Source organism: Haliotis rufescens, unplaced genomic scaffold, assembly GCF_023055435.1.
Source record: "Haliotis rufescens isolate VD_foot unplaced genomic scaffold, xgHalRufe1.0.p SCAF_68, whole genome shotgun sequence".
Classification (NCBI taxonomy): Eukaryota; Metazoa; Mollusca; class Gastropoda; order Lepetellida; family Haliotidae; genus Haliotis; species Haliotis rufescens.
This window is the reverse complement of record NW_025964359.1, coordinates 696,709-719,359: the sequence shown is the minus strand read 5'-3', so window position 1 is coordinate 719,359 and position 22,651 is coordinate 696,709. Positions and strand designations below refer to the sequence as shown.

At 41.1% G+C, this 22,651-nt stretch overlaps 1 protein-coding gene across 18 annotated transcripts in view; it reads right to left on the bottom strand.

Moving 5' to 3' along the window:
- The window catches only part of LOC124146118 (IQ motif and SEC7 domain-containing protein 1-like), a 189,897-nt gene that overhangs the window by 7,498 nt on the left and 159,748 nt on the right, over positions 1-22,651 (bottom strand). For 16 of the 18 annotated variants that reach the window (XM_046516225.2, XM_046516221.2, XM_046516231.2 and 13 more), the window contains exons 7-11: positions 4,370-4,509; positions 2,435-2,560; positions 1,705-1,804; positions 1,293-1,414; positions 326-542 (exon numbers count right to left, since the gene is read on the bottom strand). In XM_046516225.2, coding sequence (XP_046372181.1) covers positions 326-542; positions 1,293-1,414; positions 1,705-1,804; positions 2,435-2,560; positions 4,370-4,509 — 705 coding nt within the window. The remainder of the gene's footprint in view (positions 1-325; positions 543-1,292; positions 1,415-1,704; positions 1,805-2,434; positions 2,561-4,369; positions 4,510-22,651) is intronic. The other 2 variants (XR_006862638.2, XM_046516234.2) reach the window with 1 other exon arrangement.

Here is a 22,651-nt window from a genome sequence, read left to right as displayed (position 1 = left end):
GATAAAGGAACCGTTTGATGTGTGACATTAATTATCTGGTATGTCTTTACCAAAAGCTAAAGCTTTAGCTCCCAGCTGCGACAAAAACACAAAACATACTTTAAAAAATGGAAAAGAGATCAACACTTCCTTCATCATGACTTCAAAGGTTGGCTCATCCTTAAGTGATAAAAATTATTCCAATTCTTCCCAACCTACATAACATATCTAGTTATATTTGAAATATCACAGTGGTGTGATATGATTGGATGAGTCTGCCTTTGGGAACAAAAGAGGCGAAACTTGGCGAACTAAATACCCATTCATGCAGCATGCACATGCATACCTTCACACAAGTCAGTGAGGGAGTTGGAGAGTGTGTGTTTCTTCAAGCCTCCGCACTCAGGCGCGGACAGTCTATTTATGGCAGGGTCTGAGGGCTTCATGTGATCGTACATTAGTACCCGTGAGTCGTCATTTGCATAGTGCTTCTCTAACGTGTTGTGGTTGGTCCGATGTCGGTGTAGCTCCTCCTCTATGCGCATCTGCTCCATGCCATTGGTCTGTGAACAACGTAACTCTCAATGAATAATACACAAAAATTATACCATACAGTTTGTGACACAGACTTCTGAGTCAACTAGGCCGGAATTGTCTCTTGGCATTGTGTTCCGTAGATTGTGACTGTTTATGAAGTGAACACAACAAAGGATCTTGAATATTTTAGGGGATATTTTTGTGCAATGAAGACCGAGAACCCATTTTATTAATAAAAAATCCTGAAATAATATTCATGATCTGTTTCTTTTTTTTGTTCAACGTATGCTATTAGCTATTTAGCTATATATTATTAAATGAGCATACTCGACATGACATTATTTTACTAGACTTAGGCTTTGGACTTGTGGTGAAGTCACATACCGAAGACTCATTTTGTTTCAGTGATTTAATATCAAGCTGAAATATAATAGTTTTCAGGCAATAATGTGGTTGCTATTATTTCTGGGAACATTTGAGCTACCAGCGTTCTCTTTCTTTATCGAAGAACAGACACAGTCTGTCATGCAGGAATTCTTTTACTGATGCATGCGGGAACTGAGAACTGACACTCTTGAACGTAATCAATATTCAAATTTCATGTTTTCAAAATGGATTTTTTTTTAATGTTTAAAAGGCCTAATGGCTGTAAAAGAATCGATTCAAATGCATTTTCGGTAACCTGATTCGATAATAATGTAATTTCATGGAGATATCATCATGCAAAAGTAAAAAGATGTAAAAGAATATTGTTGACGAAATTGTAGTCCACTAACTTCCATAATGGCTTCCTTGAGATCTTCTACAAACTTCTGCCTGTCATGATCGTTCCTGGCATTGAAAGTTAGTATAACTTTGCCATCTAAAGTGTTATTCAGTTGAATACCAAACTGATAATCTGAAACAGAAATCAATAGTTCAAATTGACAAGTCTGTCTTCACACACTCGTAAGTCAACCCCCACATAATTACACATGCTAGTTTGTGACAAATGGAAACATGGATAAAATCAATACCGTTGGCATGGTATGTCAAACACGTACCAAGTTACAGAGTAAGTATTGATTCCCCTACTGTATTGAGATATACAAGTATATTGACAAAGTGCCAGAGAATATTATCAATCTGAAAGGTTACGGCTGAAGAGGAAAATCAATGACCTTCTTGAGGTAACACTTTATTACTTACGTGATGTTTCAAACAGGAAAACCTGCATTCCACAGAGAGACGCCGAGTTCTTTAAAGCATATGTAATTCCACTCTTCTTCTTACTAAAGATTTTGGTCACCTGAAGTAATAAGACCAAAATTTATAGAACTTATTTCTCTAAACTCCTAACCTGTTTAATGTAAATTACAAAACCCAAGAAAAACTAAAACATAAAAATATTTCACTGAAGTATTACAGTGATAGAAACTAACAGTTTTAGGTCACTAGTCCTTTATAATGACAGCATATAGCAAAACCATTAAAACGGGTAAATTCTACTATTCCTTATGATACCTTAACTATTGGGCTGTTTGGCAAGGACTACAGGACTAGTGCTAATGTCTAACACTGTGTAGTATCTCATTTCTGAAGCCAAGGCATAGATCGCACTCCACAAAGTGACCTTAGTCCTACGACTGTCGTAAGTCTATGTTGAAGTACAGGAGTCATGATTGTCTTAGCACTAAGATCGCTTTGTGGAACAGGGCTAAGGTAAGTAATAAGGTGCCTGACTTGCTACCCAACTCCCATTTTAGTTCCCATTAGCAATAAATCCATTTGGACTGCCAACCAATAACTAATATGTAAACTGGTGCAAATATAGTTATCAGCTATAATTATCCAGGAAATGTGTATCCCATTTCTAACCATCCTCTTTCAACCACAGGATCTAAAGCCTACTTCAATGACTGTTTATGTTTACACTTACAAGGATCATGTCGTTAAACAGAAACACTTCTCTCTGATGGAGACCGATTTTTTCTTTTTTGTTTGGATCGTGGACCTCGTAGAGTCGACAGTAGCACACCAGACGTCGCCAAGCCAGGGTCAGAGCCTACAAGAACAAAGCTAGGCTCAAATCTTCGGTTCCTTTTCACCAACAAAACAAACTTTTCACAAGCAACATATAAAATAGGAAAGATTTTGGCCTCACAAGCAACATATACAATAGGAAAGATTTTTGCCTTACAAGCAACATATACAATAGGAAAGATTTTTGCCTTACAAGCAACATATAGATTTTTGCCATCAAAATCCACCAGTGCTACATGAGACAGACACAAGGTAAAATACCTGATCACATATGTTGTTTTTTCATCAACCAGTTTCGGGGATTACAAAAACAAAGTAGTTTATTTTTTAGGTCTCTTTTTGGTATTTTATGATTAAGATGTGTACAAAGTAATGAAGCATTAAGATATTTATCAGCAAGTTTTACTCCTTCTAAACTTCAAGCACAATACTTTTTTAAAATACTTTTTTTTTTTTTTCAAATGCCATATAAGATTTAAGTGTTGGATGGCTTGATGACAGTTTAATGTTCTTTGTGCACCATCAGCAGCTCTGAGGCAGCAGACGCTGTCCTGGTGGACAAAAGACAGCAAGGGAGACAACTCTGGCATGTTGATAGACTTACATGATGCACACGTGGGGGGTAGGACACTAATGACATCTGAAGCTTTGATTTACAGTCGGTGTTATATTCTCGGAACTAAATAAGAATATTTCCCTCACAACTACTTACACAGTTAGGCTACCACCTCAGATGAACTGGTTCTTCAAATGCAAACCGTTCAATAAAAACAATACCAAGTACCCATTTAACGTCTCCTTTAAAGACCCCATTTTCAAATTCACTACTCTTTCCGAGAAATATTCACACTGCGGAATATGATCTTCTTTTCGCATACAAGTGCGCCATGAAAATATTTCAAATACACATGCAGAAATATCATACAAAACAATGTAAATTTTTTTTAAAGCAGTTGAACAATGATGTCGTTGAGCCGGTCCCATTTGTTTTGGCCATGTTCCAGTTATCAGCTGCACCCAAGACAACGACAAACCAGGAGCAACAACAACAGCCAGCTTGTCATCAGGACGTGGTTGTGGGTTAGGGGTCTCAAGTGGGATAGCAATTACCAGTGCCTGGGTTCTGTGATGGTCCTACAGCCTGTTAGCTACCCTCGGATTACACAACCAGCAGTCTTGTGGTAATACATCTTCGCAGTCATGAAAATTGTTCATTGTGATGCACATATGTTTCCGATTCATCAAATCGGGTCACTGTTTTTTTCAGTGTGCCAAGCTTACTTGAGCATGAGATCAACATGCAGTGGAAACAGCCAGTGTTTCTCAGCAGCTCTGCTGTGCAGTGGGAATGACACAATTTTCACACAGGTTTTTCAAAAAAAAGGCTGATTAACGAAATCAACAAACTAATGAGTTCATGTGTAGTCACCTCGTTAAATCAATTCAAAACACAAACATCAATCAAGGAGGTTGTCTATTCTTTTCCTCTGTTAAATAAATTCCATTTTCACTCAGATTAAATAACACGAACTATCCTATTTTCAATTTTTTTGTATAAATGAAAACTTTTATCATAAAGATTTCAAGCTCTCTACAGATGAAGCCTTGAGTGAGGCAGGTTGAGCATAAAATCTGGAATGAGCTTGCAACAGCTGGAAAAGGATCCATACAAAACTAAAATATCAGATTACCCATATTCTATAGATGGGACAGATATTGTTAATATATTTTTTTCTACAATACTCCTTTGTTAGGTACACATATTCTATATGATATTAATTGAGTCAAAAGTGTTATTTTACATTAAAAAATGACACATTCAGTTTCGTACCGGTTTCTTTCCAACTATTGTCTGTTCCACCTTGGCGACTTGTGACACATGATCCACGCCCGAGCGAAACTCTTGTTCCCTGACTCGAACATAGATACCAGCCAGTAGGTCTCGGTCCACGTCCCCACCATCATCAATACCTGCAATCAACATCAATCATTCATCAACCACCATTGTCACTCACACATGTTTAGGAGGTGTGTGAATATAGTCACAGATCCATGGGAACAAATGCTCCAGCAAAGGGTTGGTTACAACAAACATCTACAATACAAAGAGTTGAACAAAGTGAGTGAGTGAGTGAGGAAGTGAGTGTGAGAGTGAGAGTGAGTGAGAGTGAGTGAGGAAGTAAGAGTGAGTGAGTGAGTGTGAGAATGGGTGCATGAGTCACGTGAGTGAGAGTGTGAGTGAGTGAGTGAGTGAGTGTGAAACTCAGTGAGTGTGAGACTCAGTGAGTGAGTGAGTGTGAGAGTGGGTGCATGGGTCACATGAGTACGTGAGTGAGTGAGTGAGCGAGTGTGAGACTCAGTGAGTGTGAGAGTGGGTGCATGGGTCACATGAGTGAGTGAGTGTGAGTGAGTGAGTGAGTGAGTGAGTGAGTGAGTGAGTGAGTGAGTGAGTGAGTGTCTTGGCTGTGTGTGTTTCAGTAATTGAATCAGTCAAGATCAACTAGTTTGTCTTGTTCAGACTCAATTATTGATAGACCGCCATGATAGGTGTAATTTTACTGACTGGCTTGAAAACAACATTCACCCCCATATTATCAGCATGGGACACTAGCGATCTATTCTGATCTGAAATCCTGAACTGCTTGGATGTAAACAGAAATGCACTATTAATCCTGGAAATAATCACAATGATAATGACAATTAAAATAAATAATCTGCAAAACATGTTTAGATCCTAATGGCTGTATAGCAGACACACCTTTTCTAGTATGCAATAGATTTATATTTGGGATCACTGCCTGCTGTAAGACTTATATAAAGATCTGTCACCTTATTGAAACCATATTTCAAGTTCCCTCAAGCTCGATCAAAACATCCTTCCAATATACAGAAAACTAAGAAAACATGGAGTCCATGTTTACAAATTCTCAGTGCAGTTGACCCCATCCCCATTTCCACTCTCTTAAATGTTCATCCAAACCACTTGTACTCACTAACTTGTTCAAGTTTATTGCTAACACTCGGAGGACTTTGATGATGATGATCTTATAAACCACATCACTGCCATCTGAGGTTGTCGATCTTAATGAAATCATTGCCGTTAACGCTGACATAACACATGTCCACAGCAACCCGAAACCAGTAAAATATACTCAATGTGCACGGAGAATACACCTTGTGGTATATATGTACACTCCCAAAGGGCAAGTCAACACATGGAGTTGGGGATTAAACTGAGACATTTGTCGTTGTCAGCTACACCCAGCCCCAGGCACATTGTGGGACCCCAAGTCTGCCCCTTGGACCTATTTTAACCTTTGGGTGTCATGGGCCCCTAGCACACAGAGGGATCTGGGATGTCTCTGAGATGTCTGTAACAATCTTAGTCTGTGCCTTGGACATCATGGGAACCCTTGTCTGTCCTTGGACATCATGGGAACCCTAGTCTGTCCTTGGACATCATGGGAACCCTAGTCTGTCCTTGGACATCATGGGAGCCCTAGTCTGTCCTTGGACATCATGGAACCCTACTAAGTCTGTCCTTGGATATCATGGAACCCTCGTCTGTCCTTGGACATCATGGGAGCCCTAGTCTGTCCTTGGACATCATGGGAACCCTACTAAGTCTGTCCTTGGACATCATGGGACTCCTACTAAGTCTGTCCTTGGACATCATGGGAACCCTACTAAGTCTGTCCTTGGACATAATGGGAAATTTACTCTGCTAATGAAAATCCATATCTGGTAAACTTTAAACCACCAAAAAAGGGAAACTGATTATCAAATGACTGTCATGGAAGCTTACAATCACAAATAATAGATTAGATACCTTTGTATTAGATATCATTGTACTCAAGCCAATATTGTTATTTTCTTGTCACTGATGAAATCAACCAATAATTAACCACAAGCCCACCATTTTCAACGAACAGACCAAAATCAAGCTGTATCACATTTACATTCTTTAATCGGACTACAAGCCATGCACCAACATCTGTCAAACACTTCTACAACAAACAGGTTCATATCACTTTCGGGGGGAAAAAAAGAAAAGAAAACTGTTTAGTTGAAACAACTTGTATTTTTTTCCCATTACAGTTAATGTGAACCATCTGAATCTACCTGTTTAACCTCAAAACAGGAGTCCCCCCCCCCCCCCCCCCCCCCTCTGTGGACTATGTTCTCAATGTATTGCTCAAGACGACGACTAGGCAACAATCCCAGGGATGATCCTGACTCCAGGCTGCTTCTGTGGTAGGTTCAAGTCTATGCTAGGCTCTCCTGAGTAGGCAAGAAAGGTTATGTGGTTAACCAAACAAACACCAGGGGTGAAATAGCCAAATCTGATAATGATATTCTTACAAAGAAAATAGCATGGGTTTTTTTCAATGTGGAGGAAATCTAGAGAGATATTTGTAACCACTGCATTTGGAAAAAAGGGGAAGGTTTGCGTGGTAAAAAACCTGGCTTGTAGTCTACAGGAAGTTAGTGATACACTGAGATTGTTTTTAGTCTGGTTCTTGTTTTCGCTGTTCACCTGTAACGCGGTGGGAGATAAAACCCGAGTCGTTGGCTGCAGGTAGGCAGGAATCTCGAGAAAGCAAAAAGATGGGGAAATACAACTTCACTCTTCGTAATGTCTGCCATTGAAAGACAGGCCTTATCCTACAAGTGTGAAAAGATGATTTCTGCCTTTTTTTGCAACACTGGCAGATTACTTCACAAATTAGCCAGGAGATCAAACCAGAGTCTTTGTAGCATATTAACAAAGAATATTATGCACTAACCCATGTGAACTGACATGTACATTGATTTAGAGATCATAGAGTAAAATACCCTTACATATTCTTTTGAATGCAAAACATGGTTTATGGTAGACTTCAACTGCCCCTGCTTATCTCCTACAGTTACCTGTCAGACAACAGCTGTTTTTTCTGAGACGAGGGGGAAGATATAGGTATAACAATGTTTCGCATGCATGGAACGCCAACGGATATCCTGGCATGTTACGCTCTGTGATGAGTTTTTAACTATTGTTGAACGGATACCCACCACCTTTCAGCAGTATTTCACCTGAGCTACAGGTTGGAAGTGAGGAGGACTGACTGGTCCGTCAGCTATACATGATGTATTGTCAGACACAGAAAACACCTGTTCTCCTATTCCTTATCACCTGAGAGCTGGATAGTCTAGTCTGGCCAGTTGTGAGAGAGTGGGTCGGGTATTTAGATGCTTTCAGCAATATTCCATCAACATAACGGCTAGGGACACTACGAATGTGCTAACACTTGTATCCATTCAGGGAATTGAACCATGGTCTGCAGAGTTAGTGAGTGAGTGAGTGAGTTGGGTTTAACACCGCTTTTAACAGTATTCCAGTTATAACGCGGCATGTCAGCTTAATGTGGGAGGAAAGCCTGAGGTGATGCAGGTCTCAGACATTTACCACTTCGGTGAAACCCTCAAGCACGGGTATGGTGCTGACAAACCTAGAAACATAATCGGGGCGAACCGGGATTCAAACTCACAATCATAGGTTGCTGGCGTGTCCAAGGAACGCATCTCTGCACAGCGAATCGCGGCGCCTTAGACGGCTTGGCATTCCGTGCCCCCCGCAAAGTTAGTGAGTATGCAATATCACGTGACATCAGAAATAGACTTCACACATTCTAGCCCAGTTTGGGAATTGAACCTGGGTCTTCTGTGTGACAAACAAACGCTTCAACCACTAGACTACCCTACAGTCTCCAGAAAATATAGAAGAGTTTGCCTGACTTCTTTGGGAGGCGACCGCCTCCGTGGTCTTGTGGTAGAGCGTCCGCCCGGTGAGCGGAAGGTCCAGGGTTCGATCCCGGGCCGCGTCATACAAAAAGACGTTAAAAGATTGTACTTGTTGTTACCCTGTCTGGCGCTCGGCATTAAGGGGCTAAAACAAGGACTGGTCGGCTCGGAGTCAGTATACTGTGTCTGAGTGGGGTATTCATGTTAAAACTGCGGCATGGTATCTCAGTGAGCTAGCACTATAAATCGGCATCAGTCCGGACTAGTACAAGCAGCCACACACACACATACACGTGCATGCACGTCGCTATATAAGTGCAATAATCTTGGACGCGACGTTAAACCCAATTTCACCTCACCTCACCTTTGGGAGGCATTTCATCCATATATCTTATCCTTACTGAGTTTGTAGGAAATCATACTTACATTACACAGAAATATATGTTGGAAAATGGAAATACATATCTCATTACTGAAGATTGGGTATTTCCAAGAACAAATGACGATATACAAGAAAATCACTGTAACATTGCAAAAAAACACCTAAAAGCAGAGCATCAAAGAATTTCTTTGGAGAAGAAAAAAGGTGTTGGGCTCACAGGAAGAAATTCTAATCTATCAATGAGGTGTCTGCCTGGCTGCAACCGTATCTGGTCGTGAAGTTGCCACACCGGTCATATTGATCTCAAATATTTTGACTCGAGAGCAACCCAGTGACTGTTTCTCTGAGGGACAAAGTGAGCTTTGAGTTCATTCATCACAATAGAAAAACGTTTTACATTCCCACAGTGACTGCAATGCTTTAGATTCACAACTAGGATCAATATCTCATCCATTCGAAATCCCCATTTCATCATCTGCTCCCCCAAACATGCATAATCAGAAACTGATATCTATTTACTCAGGTGAATAGCACATATTTTGCAACTTCACATCTACACCGCTTCAGAAAAAGTCAAAGGTTGCTATTTGTTGTATTTCCCCTCCTCCTCCACATCAAGGAAAAACAACAAGAGCGATGGATACATCGTACCATCCCACACAAGGAGTGTAGGAAGAAGCAAGATGGCCATCACTGCACTGTGTGAAGAGGAAAGGACCCAGCCCTTGTCCAGGTGCTGTTATGATTAGGTCTGGCACAAACATAATCCCCCTTCTCTGGTTCACCTCACACCAGGTGAGACAATTGAGAAACTGTGCTGGGGTGGTGGGGGGTTAAGTCCCCGAACACATGTGAATGTGGGTGAAGGAATGGACAGATGTGTTGTCTCAGTGTAGTCAAGGTCATGTAAAAATGAAAAGGAACATTGATCCACTTGATGTGGGCGTCTGAGGGTTGTGAGTGAGTGAGTGGGTTATTGTATGCCACTTTAGGCAATATTCCAGTTGGGGAAACAATAATTGGCTTCACACATTGTACCCATAAGGGGACTTAAACTAGGTCTTCAATGTTTTAACCAGTATGCTACCCCACCACCCCTCAATGGTGCTAAAACAGGGGACCATTTTAGGGGACCATTTTAGGGAACCACAAGCAGTACACAAGAAACAGCCAAACTGATAACCCAAGAATGTGAACGAAACAAAGGCCACATGGTGAGTGAGTATTGTTTTACGACACTTTCAGCAATATTCCAGCAATATCACGGCAGGGGACACCAGACGTGGGCTTCACACATTGTACCCATGTCGGGAATCGAACCCGGGTCTTCGGCGTGACGAGTAAACGCTTTAACCACTATGGGCAATATTCCAGCTGGGGAAACAATAATTGGCTTCACACATTATACCCATATGGGGACTTAAACTAGGTCTTCAGGTACCAATGTTTAAACCACTACCTCAATGGTGCTATAACAGGGGACCATAGCAGAGGACCATTTTAGGGGACCACAAGCAGCACACAAGAAACAGCCAAACTGATAACCCAAGTTTGTGAAAGAAACAAAGGCCACATAGAAGACAGATTGACACTTTGACCACTAAGACACTGCTAGACATCATTACACTATAGACATACTGCCTGGGGCTAGCAGGCTGACATTGATGAAACACTTCTGAACTTAATCAAGTTAATGTTTCCCAAACAGTGGAAGGTGGTAATTTTGATTCATTCACAGTGCCATCTCCCAAAATACGCCATCACTACCCAACCCAATCACTTGTCTGATCCACCTTGATCCATCGTCCGCCGCACACTGGCTTCCCTCCATTACCGTGACAACATCCTAGTCCACGTCTACAGCTACCAACATACCTGGAAAGCATGGGCATAAACCAACGCAAACCAATCAACAATGTCATCTGATGAAACACAAATAAGCATTTCCTTCTCCAACCATTTTATGAGACAAAGGATGATGACTGATGAAGACAGAAATCAGCCAACGACCAAACTAATCCATCTTTCCTTTCCAGATCAGACATGTGGCCACAACTTGCAAAACATCACACAAAAATAAACACCCATCGCCCGTACTGTCCCCAGATGGTCAGCAAATAGGCAGCCACACTTATCTCGTACAGAAACCAACCATCGACTGTTTACCGTCGGACATAAACAAATCATAAACCCTGGTGATGAGCTACAGCATCTACTGAGATACCTACACGGTTCCACATCACAGGGTGTGTATATAGTAGCTTATCCTTATAGATCACAACAGACATAATACAACAGTTTATCTCGGTCGCCATTTGGGCTGGAGGTTTCTGCTATTGGTTATTCATTACTAGATCAGAGGAAAAAATTACAAAGCCTGTCTGCGTTTGCAATAAAACAATGTGCGTTCAAAGGCCATCGAGGTACATATACCTACATCTACGCTTTTAGTATTTCAGGTTTTCTTTGAAGGAGGCAGACAGCAAACACGTATATCAATATTTTGGCTTGAGTGCCAGATGAAGGATAGAATCGGTATTGCAGAGAGATATCTCAACCCCATAAAGAGAATTACGGTAATACATTCATATTCCTTCAGACTTTATGTGTTCAGTATGTGTGTGGCAAATCAACACAACTTTTTTTGATGGATCTTGGACTGTTAGGTAAATAGACGAAGGATAACTAAAAACCAAGTTAACAGCCTTTACACAGAGATTTTCATTTCTCACGGAAAAACTAATAAAATTTTTTGTTATCTTTTATTTTTGAAGTGATTCTCAAGAAGCATATCATTTAAAGAGCAATAGTAAACAACAATAATGAGCTAATATGATGTCGGCACAGATGTGTTACCTCAGGAGGGAAATGTCCCCCATTATACTGTAATGTTAAACAAATTTAACAAGCTGCCTTCTTTCTCCGGGGACACAGGTAGGTAGGAGATGCGATCTAGTCTAATTATCCTGCCAATCCTTGTACTAGCTTGTTTTTGTAGCATCTCACGTTTTGTTTTGGAGGGACCACGCAGCTGCAGAATCCCCCATTCACACCCTGCTGATTCTCCCAGCTTTCTCTTTCACTACACCACACTCCGTTATTAGCTCTTTCCTACATACCTAAACACTATTTACCCCTCCATCGTACACCTTTGATGCTATTAGCAAGTGTCAAGTAAGCTTTTCCCAGTCAGAGGCAATCGGGTGCAGTTAATGTAGAATAGTTTGTCAATAACGCCCTCCCAACTTTGATGTGGTAGATATGTTACGCTATTTGTTCAATCAATACTGGCATTCTCTGCAAGCTATTATTAGAGTCATGTGGGCTGGGTACTCACACCCACCTCCCAAGATATATCGAGCAAAAGGATTTTAAACACTTAGTCTTTGCTATTTTCTGTTAAAGAATTTCCATTTTTTAAACTTCAAATAACTGAAACAGCATTGTGCAGTCTTTCGTCACTATGAAAATAACTCTGGGGGAATTCTGAATACAGGCTGAATGCTTACTCTGATCTCAAATACTTCACCAGAAAGGTATTTACAACAGGAAGAGATGTTGTTCTTCACATTACAAGAAGGAATTTGTTTTTTAACAAAACTGAACAAAAAGAATCTAGGATCATGAAAAGTTTAGGTGATATTTTTATGGAATCCCCAAATTATTCATGAACTTACTATTCTTGTTCAGAATAGAAACATATCACACACAAAATGCTATCAAATTTAACATATCTGAAAAAAACTCAAAAGATTTCTACTTCAAGGAAACTTCATCAAACCATCCTTTAACAGTGAAAAATTCAATGTGAAGCCCAAAATATTTCAATCGATGCTCCCACTCCAAGCCATAATGACCCACTGCCATTTAATGATCAATCAATTCATCAATACCAACACACAAGCATACGGATCCAGAGGAGCTACTGTATCAATTACAACCTCAACCATTCCCATCAGATGTGTCCCCCTCCCCTCCCAGTCGGCCATGCAATGACCCATCACCTTTGAGTAACACCCTGCCCTGCTCTAACACATGGCAGACAATCAGCCGCAGAATGCGGGCTATCTGGATGTCCATTGCAAGTGAATGTCCATGTTTATTTGTGTTGACCACCCTGCTTGCAGCCACTTGATGTCCATCTGTGCACCCAGGTGAAGGGAAGGACACCATCCACCAGCTGCAGGGGCCAGGTGTGTAAGGATACCATGCTCCCTCTAATAACAGGCCCTGAAAGTAAGGATACCATGTTCCCTCCAATAACAGCCCCTGCATGTAAGGATACCATGTTCCCTCCAATAACAGCCCCTGCATGTAAGGATACCATGTTCCCTCCAATAACAGCCCCTGCATGTAGTGAGTGAGTGAGTGAGTGAGTGAGTGTGTGAGTGAGTGAGTGAGTGAGTATGGTTTTACGCCGCTTTTAGCAATATTCCAGCAATATCACGGAGGAGGACACCAGAAATGGGCTTCACACATTGTACCCATGTCGGGAATCGAACTCGGGTCTTCGGCATGACGAGCGAACGCTTTAACCACTAAGCTACACAACCGCCCCGTATTATTATGACTGTTTATTGCAGTCCTATGCCCTATTCCACAAAGCAATCGCTGGGCTAAGGCTGTCGTAAGTCTATGTTCAAGTATTGGAGTTACAATCACCTTAACATTAAGATTGCTTTGTGAAACAGGGCCCAGCTGGGGTACTTAGCCCTGTGATGTTCGTAAGTCTAAGCATATATCGCAGTTACGATAGTCATACATTAGATAGATCTGCAGAACAACATCCTCCAACTCATTCCACAAAGTGATCTTAGACGATTCCACAATCGTAACTTCCGTTCTATAACACATGGCAATTGTAACCTGACCTTCACATTTTGCTGCTGAAGTTAGGGACCATTTATTATGTGGTTTCCAACTAGGGATAATTGATTTAGTTTTATTCGACCCAGCAATTGGGTTTTGCCCTGGCATCTATTGGAGGAAATAAGGTTCTGCCCTATAGTTAAAAAATGTTTCTGTTCATCATGTTTTCTGGGCAGTCAATAATTTATTCATCTTATTTGGCAAGAAAACCTGTTTTTATAATGATAAATTGTCCAGAGATTAATCTGTGAGATTGATTGTTTTTCTCAGAGATCAATTACATGTTCTTTTATAAATTTGACATCATATCAATGAAATCAAGGTAGAAAGAGCAAAAGACAGGGATGAATGGAGTCATGAGGTGAGGTGAGGTGAGGTGAGGTGAGGTGAGGTGAGGTGAGGTGAGGTGAGGTGAGGTGAAATGGGGTTACACTTATATAGCGACGTGCATGTACGTGTGTGTGTTTGTGTGGCTGCTTGTACTATTCCGGACTGATGCCGATTTATAGTGCTAGCTCACTGAGATACCATGCCGCAGTTTAACATGAATACCCCACTCAGACACAGTATACTGACTCCGAGCCGACCAATCTTTGTTTTGGCCCCTTAATGCCATCTTTTAACGTCTTTTGGTATGACGCCTTTTGGTATATGGCCGGAGATCGAACCCCGGACCTTCCGCTCTCCCACAAGACCACGGAGGCGGTCCAATGGAGCCATGAAGGCACAATACATGGAGAAGTTTCAGGTATATAACGTAGGGCTTAAACAGAAGAAGACGGGAACACATCTGTTGGACCATTCCACTGGGCTTCATGCTTAGCTGCCGATACACGAGCTACAGAGAAACACTGTCAGCAGGCCAGGCAATCAGAACATGGAACAAGCCATGCAACAGTTGTATAGGTAACGGGAGATAAGTGATGCACAAAACCATCCCTCGTGAACATTTCCTCACACCTCCCCACTTCCACCAAATCAACATGGATTCACCAAAAAAAGCCCAGACTAGGAAATACGTAGCCTATCTTGAAACTCCCTAGGGATCTGGACATGTTCTCAGGCAACATAAGCTAACACCACAGTCAGCTGTATACATGACGAAGCCTTCTAGGGCAGAGCGGTGTTGTCGTGTTGATACCGGTAATGCGTTAGAGCAGCATTAGATGTTCCTATACATTACCCTATCTGTAAGGACCCTCAAGGGATATGTGCATCTAGTGCAGCGCTCTTCCTTTTCTTCAGAACCCTTTAGACAGAGGTAACTAAGTTCCATTACTCATGCTGAGAAAACCATGTACCTATATCTGATAGTGAAGGTGACTTTCCTTGCAAGGCCAACCTGTGCAGACTTAGGTCATTGGTTTTCCTGGTTTGATTCACTAAATCACTAAAAGTTGGCAACAGAATTTGTATTGTCTTCTTTTTCCTCAGTTGATAACTATATGGTGGTGTGCATATTGGCTTGGTTTTGTTTGTTTTTTGTTTTATGCTGCACTTGTAATATTCCAGCTATGTGCTCAACCAGACAATCCAGTGATTGATATCATGGGCATCAATCTACGCAATTGGGATACAATGACATGCATCAACCAAGTCAGCGAGCCTGGCCACCCGATCCCATTAGTCGCCTCTTACAACAATCTGGATCTTCATGGGTTATTAGCTAGGTATGTATCGCACTGTTGCAAAAGGTTGAAAGGCTGTGTAAAACAGAAATTGAAAAGCAGAATGTAGGATGGAATATGATTGTGTATGATGGCAATAATTCAAACCAGAAACTGCTGCCAAGGTGTCTGATTGACATGAATATATGTCCATCCCCCACCTGCTGGGTCACATCTGAAGAAGTCTTGGATCCAAGGACTACAAATATTGGTCCCAGTTGTATAATGGCTGAAGTCAAGGTTAGCACTGGTTCACCGATTCTCCATCAGCCATGGGTCATCAGTGCCTGTCCAAACATCGTGATTACACGGATACAATAATGAGAATACCATGGTTGCTCCAGCCTTCCTTCCAGGCATAACAGACCACATGAGCTGAAGATTGCAGCAATGCTAACATACATTGGCCACAGAATCACAACAACCATCATTGGAGTCATGGGAGGTCAGTCAAATGTCACGAAAGGTTGGCCATGTTTCACACCTACATCCAAGTAGGTAAATATAACAAACATGCCAGGGACTAATCTCGGCCATCTTCCCTAGCTGGTGGGATATAAACTGGATTATCAGGAAAATGTCAGCGGAGTACCCCCAGCTGAAGCAGCAGGCTCTCTGTACCTCCACTGACATCTTGTGGCACATGGTCATCTTTATCACTGCAAACTCAAGCTATTAAACTGTTGCTCTACACTCTTACATACAGCTTGGTCCAGTCTCATCAGTCTCAACAATCCAGTGATTATTATCATGAGCATCCATCCACGCAACTGGGATCGATGACATGCATCAACCAAGTCAGCGAGCCTGACCACCCGATCCCGTTAGTCCCCTTTTACGACAAGCATAGTCACCTTTTACGGCAAGCATGGGTTGCTGAAGACCTATTCTACCCCGGAATCGAACACAGATTGAGAAAGTGAGTGAATGCTGTTTTAGGCACAGTCAATGTTCAAACAATACCATAGCTGTCAATAATAGGAGTCTCAGCCATTGGTTGATATCATCAGCATAAATCCACACCTTAATGACCATCTAATCCTCATTTCTGGTTTTTCTTACGATTAGCAAATCCACAGGGATTCCAGGAAAGAACAATGGTCCCCTATCAACCATCAACCTATGCTTATCGTAAGAGGCGATCAGTCAGGTGGGTTGGTTGATTGCATGTCATGATTGTAATTGCAAACCAATTGCCTGGATCGATGTTCATAATGTTAATCACTGGATTGTCTGATCCAGACCACATTTTTTACAAACCCCCATCACATACTGAAATATTGCTGAGTTAGGCGTTAAACAACACATAATTATGCCAAGATTCGGGCCAGAGGACCCATTCTGACCTTGAATCCCCATGGTCTGCCTGCACATCTAGCTTCTTCATTTATTCATGGCATTCACAATGATTCTCCATATAACATGCCACCATAGGGGATAAACTGTTATTCCCCAACACACAGGCTAACATATGGAAATTAGAGCCGTCTCACAACTCAAACTACAATGGGACCATTCATATTCAGTACATTTCTTGTAACCTTCTACCATGTCATATTTTGGAACTATCTTTTAAGAACAACCTTCCCAGAATTTATCTACAAGAAGAATCTCTACATTACAACCACAACCAAAGAGATGACCAACCCCTAAGGTGAGCTATATCTTGTCTGTCAGTCCCAGCCCAATTCCAACAGAAGCTTCTTGAAGATGTCTTAATGACCGTCCTTGACTGACATCTCCCTGGCATCAGTTTTCTTGGAATAACTATCTACTGACCTATCTGTTGAAGGTATTACAGCCCCTTGAGGAATTCTACGTACTCCAAGCTTCAAAGAAATGCTGCGTCTACAAAATCAATAAGCTGAATGTTCCTGTCCGAGAGAAAATGGGATTGTAGATTGGAACTTAAAGTTCTATCATGCAACACTGCTAAACGCCTTTAATGACAAGCATTTCAGTTTCCCCGGTGAAGAGAATATCAGGTGAGTGAGTGAGTGAGTGAGTGAGTGAGTGAGTGAGTGAGTGAGTGAGTGAGTGAGTGAGTGAGTGAGTGAGTGAGTGAGTGAGTTTTTTGTTGGCGGATGCAGCTTGTAAGTGTTTACCACCTGCTGAAACCCATTAGCAAGGGTATATGTGCTGACAGACCAAGCACCTAAACCATATCTTGCATTTGAACCAAGGAACATCTGATCCTGACAAAGGGATGCAACTCTGCACATCAATTTGCGACAGGTTATACCACTGGGCCATCTTCACCTCCTGGCCATGTGGAGAATAAGAGCTAATACACTGGATAGGAAAACTATATCCAAACATTTTAGTAACCCACAAATAAAAATGGTACACACAACACTAATTTGTGAGCCAATTAATGTTTGTGTGAGAAAGTAAAGCAAACTTCACCAAAATATAGTCATCAGAACTGACGAGAGCTATAAAAAACTCAGCTCTACTTTCCCGTTCCCAAATCAGAATTTGCCCACAGGAATATCCAAGTAATTCTTGTTTTCCGAAAAAATGTTCCAGTTTGAACAGATTGATAACAATGTTTGAGCTGTTGGTAGAAATTCATTTAGCAGTTATTTCAAGAAATGACACGTGTTCACTATTATTGAGCTGGTGCCTAACAACTAGCTACAAGCTAAATTGAAGTCGGCATAAAAGTCAAGTGTGAAGCGTTCAATCAGATGAACTTGACGATCATCCCGAGTTAGACTGGTGTTTGTGATGCATCCCCTCAAGCCACCATTTAACGTCTGCTGAGTGGGTGACACTCTGAACGCTAGGAATATCTTCAGCTATTATCTCTTTCTGATCAGTTCGTGCCAGTGAAACCAGATAAGTACAAGTTTATGATATAGTTCATATATTCTATCACACAGGATCAGGTCTTGTCACTTCAATTTTCATTATCATCATGTTTTCATGCATGTACGTCATGTCTAACCATTTGCCATGTTCTTATCGCTGACATATCATGTTCTATTCCTACCATGTCCCAAGTGGGCGTTTTTGTACAATAGAAGTCTTGATTCTCTTCATACAAGATACTAGTTTTGAAAATCCAATCCCACAATCAGTACTATAAATATCTCCTTGAGAATGTTAAGCAATGAGTAAGTCTCCCCAGTGCTATTCCTCAACTATCAACTGTTTCCAGAGACGATAGCTGGACAAACCACAAGGATGATCATAAATTAGGCAAAATTATTCCAGATATCAAGAAATAATCAAACGTTAGAAGAAAGCTGGAATTACAAATAAGAGGAAACAGATCTGCCACAAATATATCCAGCTATCTCCTAAATGAGATGATACAATCTAACCCACGACAGGACTTAAGTGATTTATAACATACTATCGATAGGCCGCAACTAAATTACTAATCTACTTAACCTTACCTATACACATGTACAAATCTTGCTAAGGAAATAACTTGTCCGAGATAAAACACATAAATATCTCGTAAGGCATTTCATCATAAGCCTGTCCGGTTTGAAACAAATCTTGTTCTTCATGATAATTCATGATTTCTTTAAGTTCCAACCAGCATTCATGCAAGCTATCTGGAAGGACATTTATCAGTTTGGTTGTGGGAGGTTCAACTTCAATCAGCAAGCACTACATGCATATATTCATGTTCGCCATCTGTCCCCAAAATAGTCCTGGATCTATCAGTACAGCTTGCCCCGACCATCACAGATCACACAGGAACACACAGAAGATGACAAGCAATTACCACAAGCACTGGAGTGGAAACACCACCGCTGCCACCAACGTACATCAGACTTGGGTCGATTGGACAAACTGACATGGAACATGACCGGAGGGACCCAGATACAGTCTAGCACAGACTTGCAGGCATTGTGACCAGACAAAGCAACACTGGTCAGACTATCGGAAATCGCCAAGGACTCCATGCCCTTGGACTTCCCATCCCAAGACTCGGGATGAGTTAATCAACATTGCCATCAGTCAATGCGGGTTATAAAACTTACTTTCTGTACAATTTTAGCGATCTAGATGTACATTTAGCCAGGCACTGGCGCAGTGTTGATGATTGAGCTGATTGCTAAGCAATGATATGCGGTTATTGATTACTCTCATTCCTCTGTTAAGTTCCTCTGAGAGAGTCATTAAATTAGACACTTCAAAGTCTGTTCTGTCAAACAAAATCTATAATGTTACCATCCAAACCGAAGGAAATTTTCTGCTCTTTTCAACAAGTACCCACATGGCATGTTTAAACAAATATAAAAACACCCAAGAACCCAGGGAGTACATTTCAGATAAAACAAATTACTGACGTATGGAGAGTTTGCGGCAATCCATCAAGCAATTTCAATCGCACAGCACTTGCAAATTAACAGTTTATTTCATGTGGGTACAAAATTTCAAATTTCAAAGATGTCCCTTGGCTTTCCTAGAAGCATCTGCTCTACAGAGAACTAGTTGTGCACTAAGGTGACAGTAAGGGATCAGGTCACTACATACAGAATGGTAAACCTCCACACACCAGATGTCAGAAAGACCCACACGTGTCCCAGATCCTGCCTCCTTCAGTATCATGTAGCCAACAAAGCTAATGCTGTCGTTACATCAACAGTGTGGGTATTAGGATGATGTGAACACATGTACTAGCCAGGTCAACTGAGCCTAACCCGACTTCATTAACCTCTACCCAATCTCCTCCTGTCAGTTTCCATTCTTGACCCATAGAATGCATTTTCCATGAAACTTTCCACTATTGGGCTAGACTTGCACAAGTCTCTAAGGAAATGGTTATTAGTTTAAATCATAATTTCTAGATGACATAAATAATAAGAATAAGCTGTCCCAATAAAAGAATCTAGACTTGCCGACTGTCAGGATAAAAATACCATACATCCATGGACTTATCAATCAGTAAAGCCTTGGCGCAAGGCTGCTATTGGGCAAGCTGAAAGTATATTAGCGGCTCCAACCAACGACATATGTGTTAGGCAAAACACGATGCCAGTCCTGATAGAATTACACTTCATTAGGCACAAGGTCTGGCAAATCAATTACGCCTCCTTACAAAAAAAAAATAAGCCGACAAAAAAAATACAAGGCATTTCCCTGCTGTCTCCAGACTTATTATCCAAGAGCAAGCCGTCGCCTATACCTAGTCCACCCTCTTTAAATACACACACACTGTCTACAGTACCAATGATAAAACAAAACACACTTCAATCATATCCTAAAACATGTAATCTCAAATATGTAGATGAACAATACTCAGGTGACGAGGATGTGATTTACAGGGAAATGCTTGACAGTGGAAGCTGCTGTTTATGTTTATATATTAATAACAGAAGTAAAAGAGGTATGTAAAGTGTTATCTTCAAGAGGTTACACAGTGGGGCCATGAACAATAACATTCTTCTCTTTTTCACTGTTCAATATGTATAACCCTGATGGCTCTCTTTGTAACAGGAATATTGGGTTAAAAATGCAGCCTAGTTCAACTGACTGATAAGGTTGGTGGGTTTGTTTGTTGTTTAACGCCGCACTCAGCCATATTCCATCTATGTGACGGCAGTCTGTAAATAATCGAGTCCTGACCTGACAATCCAGTGATTAATATCATGAGCATCGATCCACGAAATTGGGATCAAGGACATGCATCAACCAAGTCAGCGAGCCTGACCACCCGATCCCATCAGTCACCTCTTACTGCAAGTATAGTCGCCTTTTTCAGCAAGCATGGGGTGCTGAAGACCTATTCTTCCAGGATCCGGATCTTCAAGGGTCAACTGATCAGGTCAAACCTTTTTCATGTTTGTAAAAAATCTTAATTGGTAGATGGCGAAAGAGACACATTAAAAAAGAGAGTTGTTTTGTTTATTGTTCTTCAAAACGTTATTTGACTATGTTGCCATACGAGCAGTGTTAGTTCATTTGTCTGGTCGGTCTTGCAGTAAAACTATTCATGGACAAGTTTTTGTTACTTTGCATTCTGTGGAATTAGAAAAATAGTGCTTTTCAAATTAATTTTTTTCCATTTTCATTATGAAAACCACTTAAAATTTCTTGCCTAATGTATCTAGCACTGGGTGGCACCGTGGCCAACAAGAGAATCCTTTAAAATAAACTAATTATCAGCCTGACACAAAATGTTACTTTTATGTAACAAGTAATCTTCTTGAGCACCTGAACACATAATCGGACAAAATGACCTGGACTTGTTTTGTCTCTTTCCTAATTACTCTGCGTGTGTATGTGTGTGTGTTTGGATCAGTGCATTTTCCTCATAAAAACACACCAAGAGCCATCTACAGTGTAAACAGACAGCATACACTTTATAAACACTGCAATGTTATCTCTGCATAAACATGGCAGAACATCATAGTGAGGGCTATTCTTACAAGATTACCAGCCCTGAACATGAATCAATATAGGTTTAGGGGCAAGAGTAAAAGGTGAACAATGCCCTACCTACTGTTATCCTTACTTGCCCCCAAAACAAAATATCTGCCTATCCACCCATCAAAATGATATCTATACTATAATAGAATGCCATTAAAACTATACCAGCCCTGAACCTGTATTCTGTTCAACTGATAATGTTGAAAGGTGAGTCAGACAGTTTTATCAGAGTAGGAGACAGGGAGGGGAGGATTACATAAGAGAGATTCCATTAGTTTGACATACACTTGATGCACTGGTCATCCACGCTACAACCTTCATTAAACTCCTATTAAAACTCAGACGCTCTACAAGTCAGCCAGAGAGCCTTATCTCAGGAACTGATTTGAACTGAGCCAATTGGCATTCCATTAATGTAAATCTTTTCACTTGGCTGGCAAAATTGAACGAGTATTCACTGGAAATTTAACAAAGTCATTAGGAATAACCTTCATCTCATTGATAAGATAGCCCAGACCAATTTCATCTTCTTTAAGCATCGTAAGAACAAACAAAACATGAAAGCAATGAAAGTCACGTCTGCTCAAGATTGTCCTTATCAAATTGTATGAAACTTTCAGGAAATGGGCAGATCGTGGAACCAGCCTGTTCATAGCACGATATGATGACAACAATATCATCAGTGACCCCGCCAAGGTCAAGGCACCAGGATCTCGACTGATAACGCAGACCCACCCAACAGGAGGAGAGACTTCCTGGGAAGGAAACATCTGCTGTCTTAGCATCTTCAAGCATGTTACTTGTATGTATACAACACAGTTTGTTCTAACCGCGTTAGAATAGGTCTTCAGCAACCCATGCTTGTTGTAAGAGGCGACTAACAGGATCGGGTGGTCAGACTCGCTGACTGGGTTGATGCATGTCATCGATCCCAATTGCAAGGATCAATGCTTATGATATCAATCGCTGGATTGTCTGGTCCAGACTCAAGTCTAGCTATGTGGACAGTCAGGACTCTAGT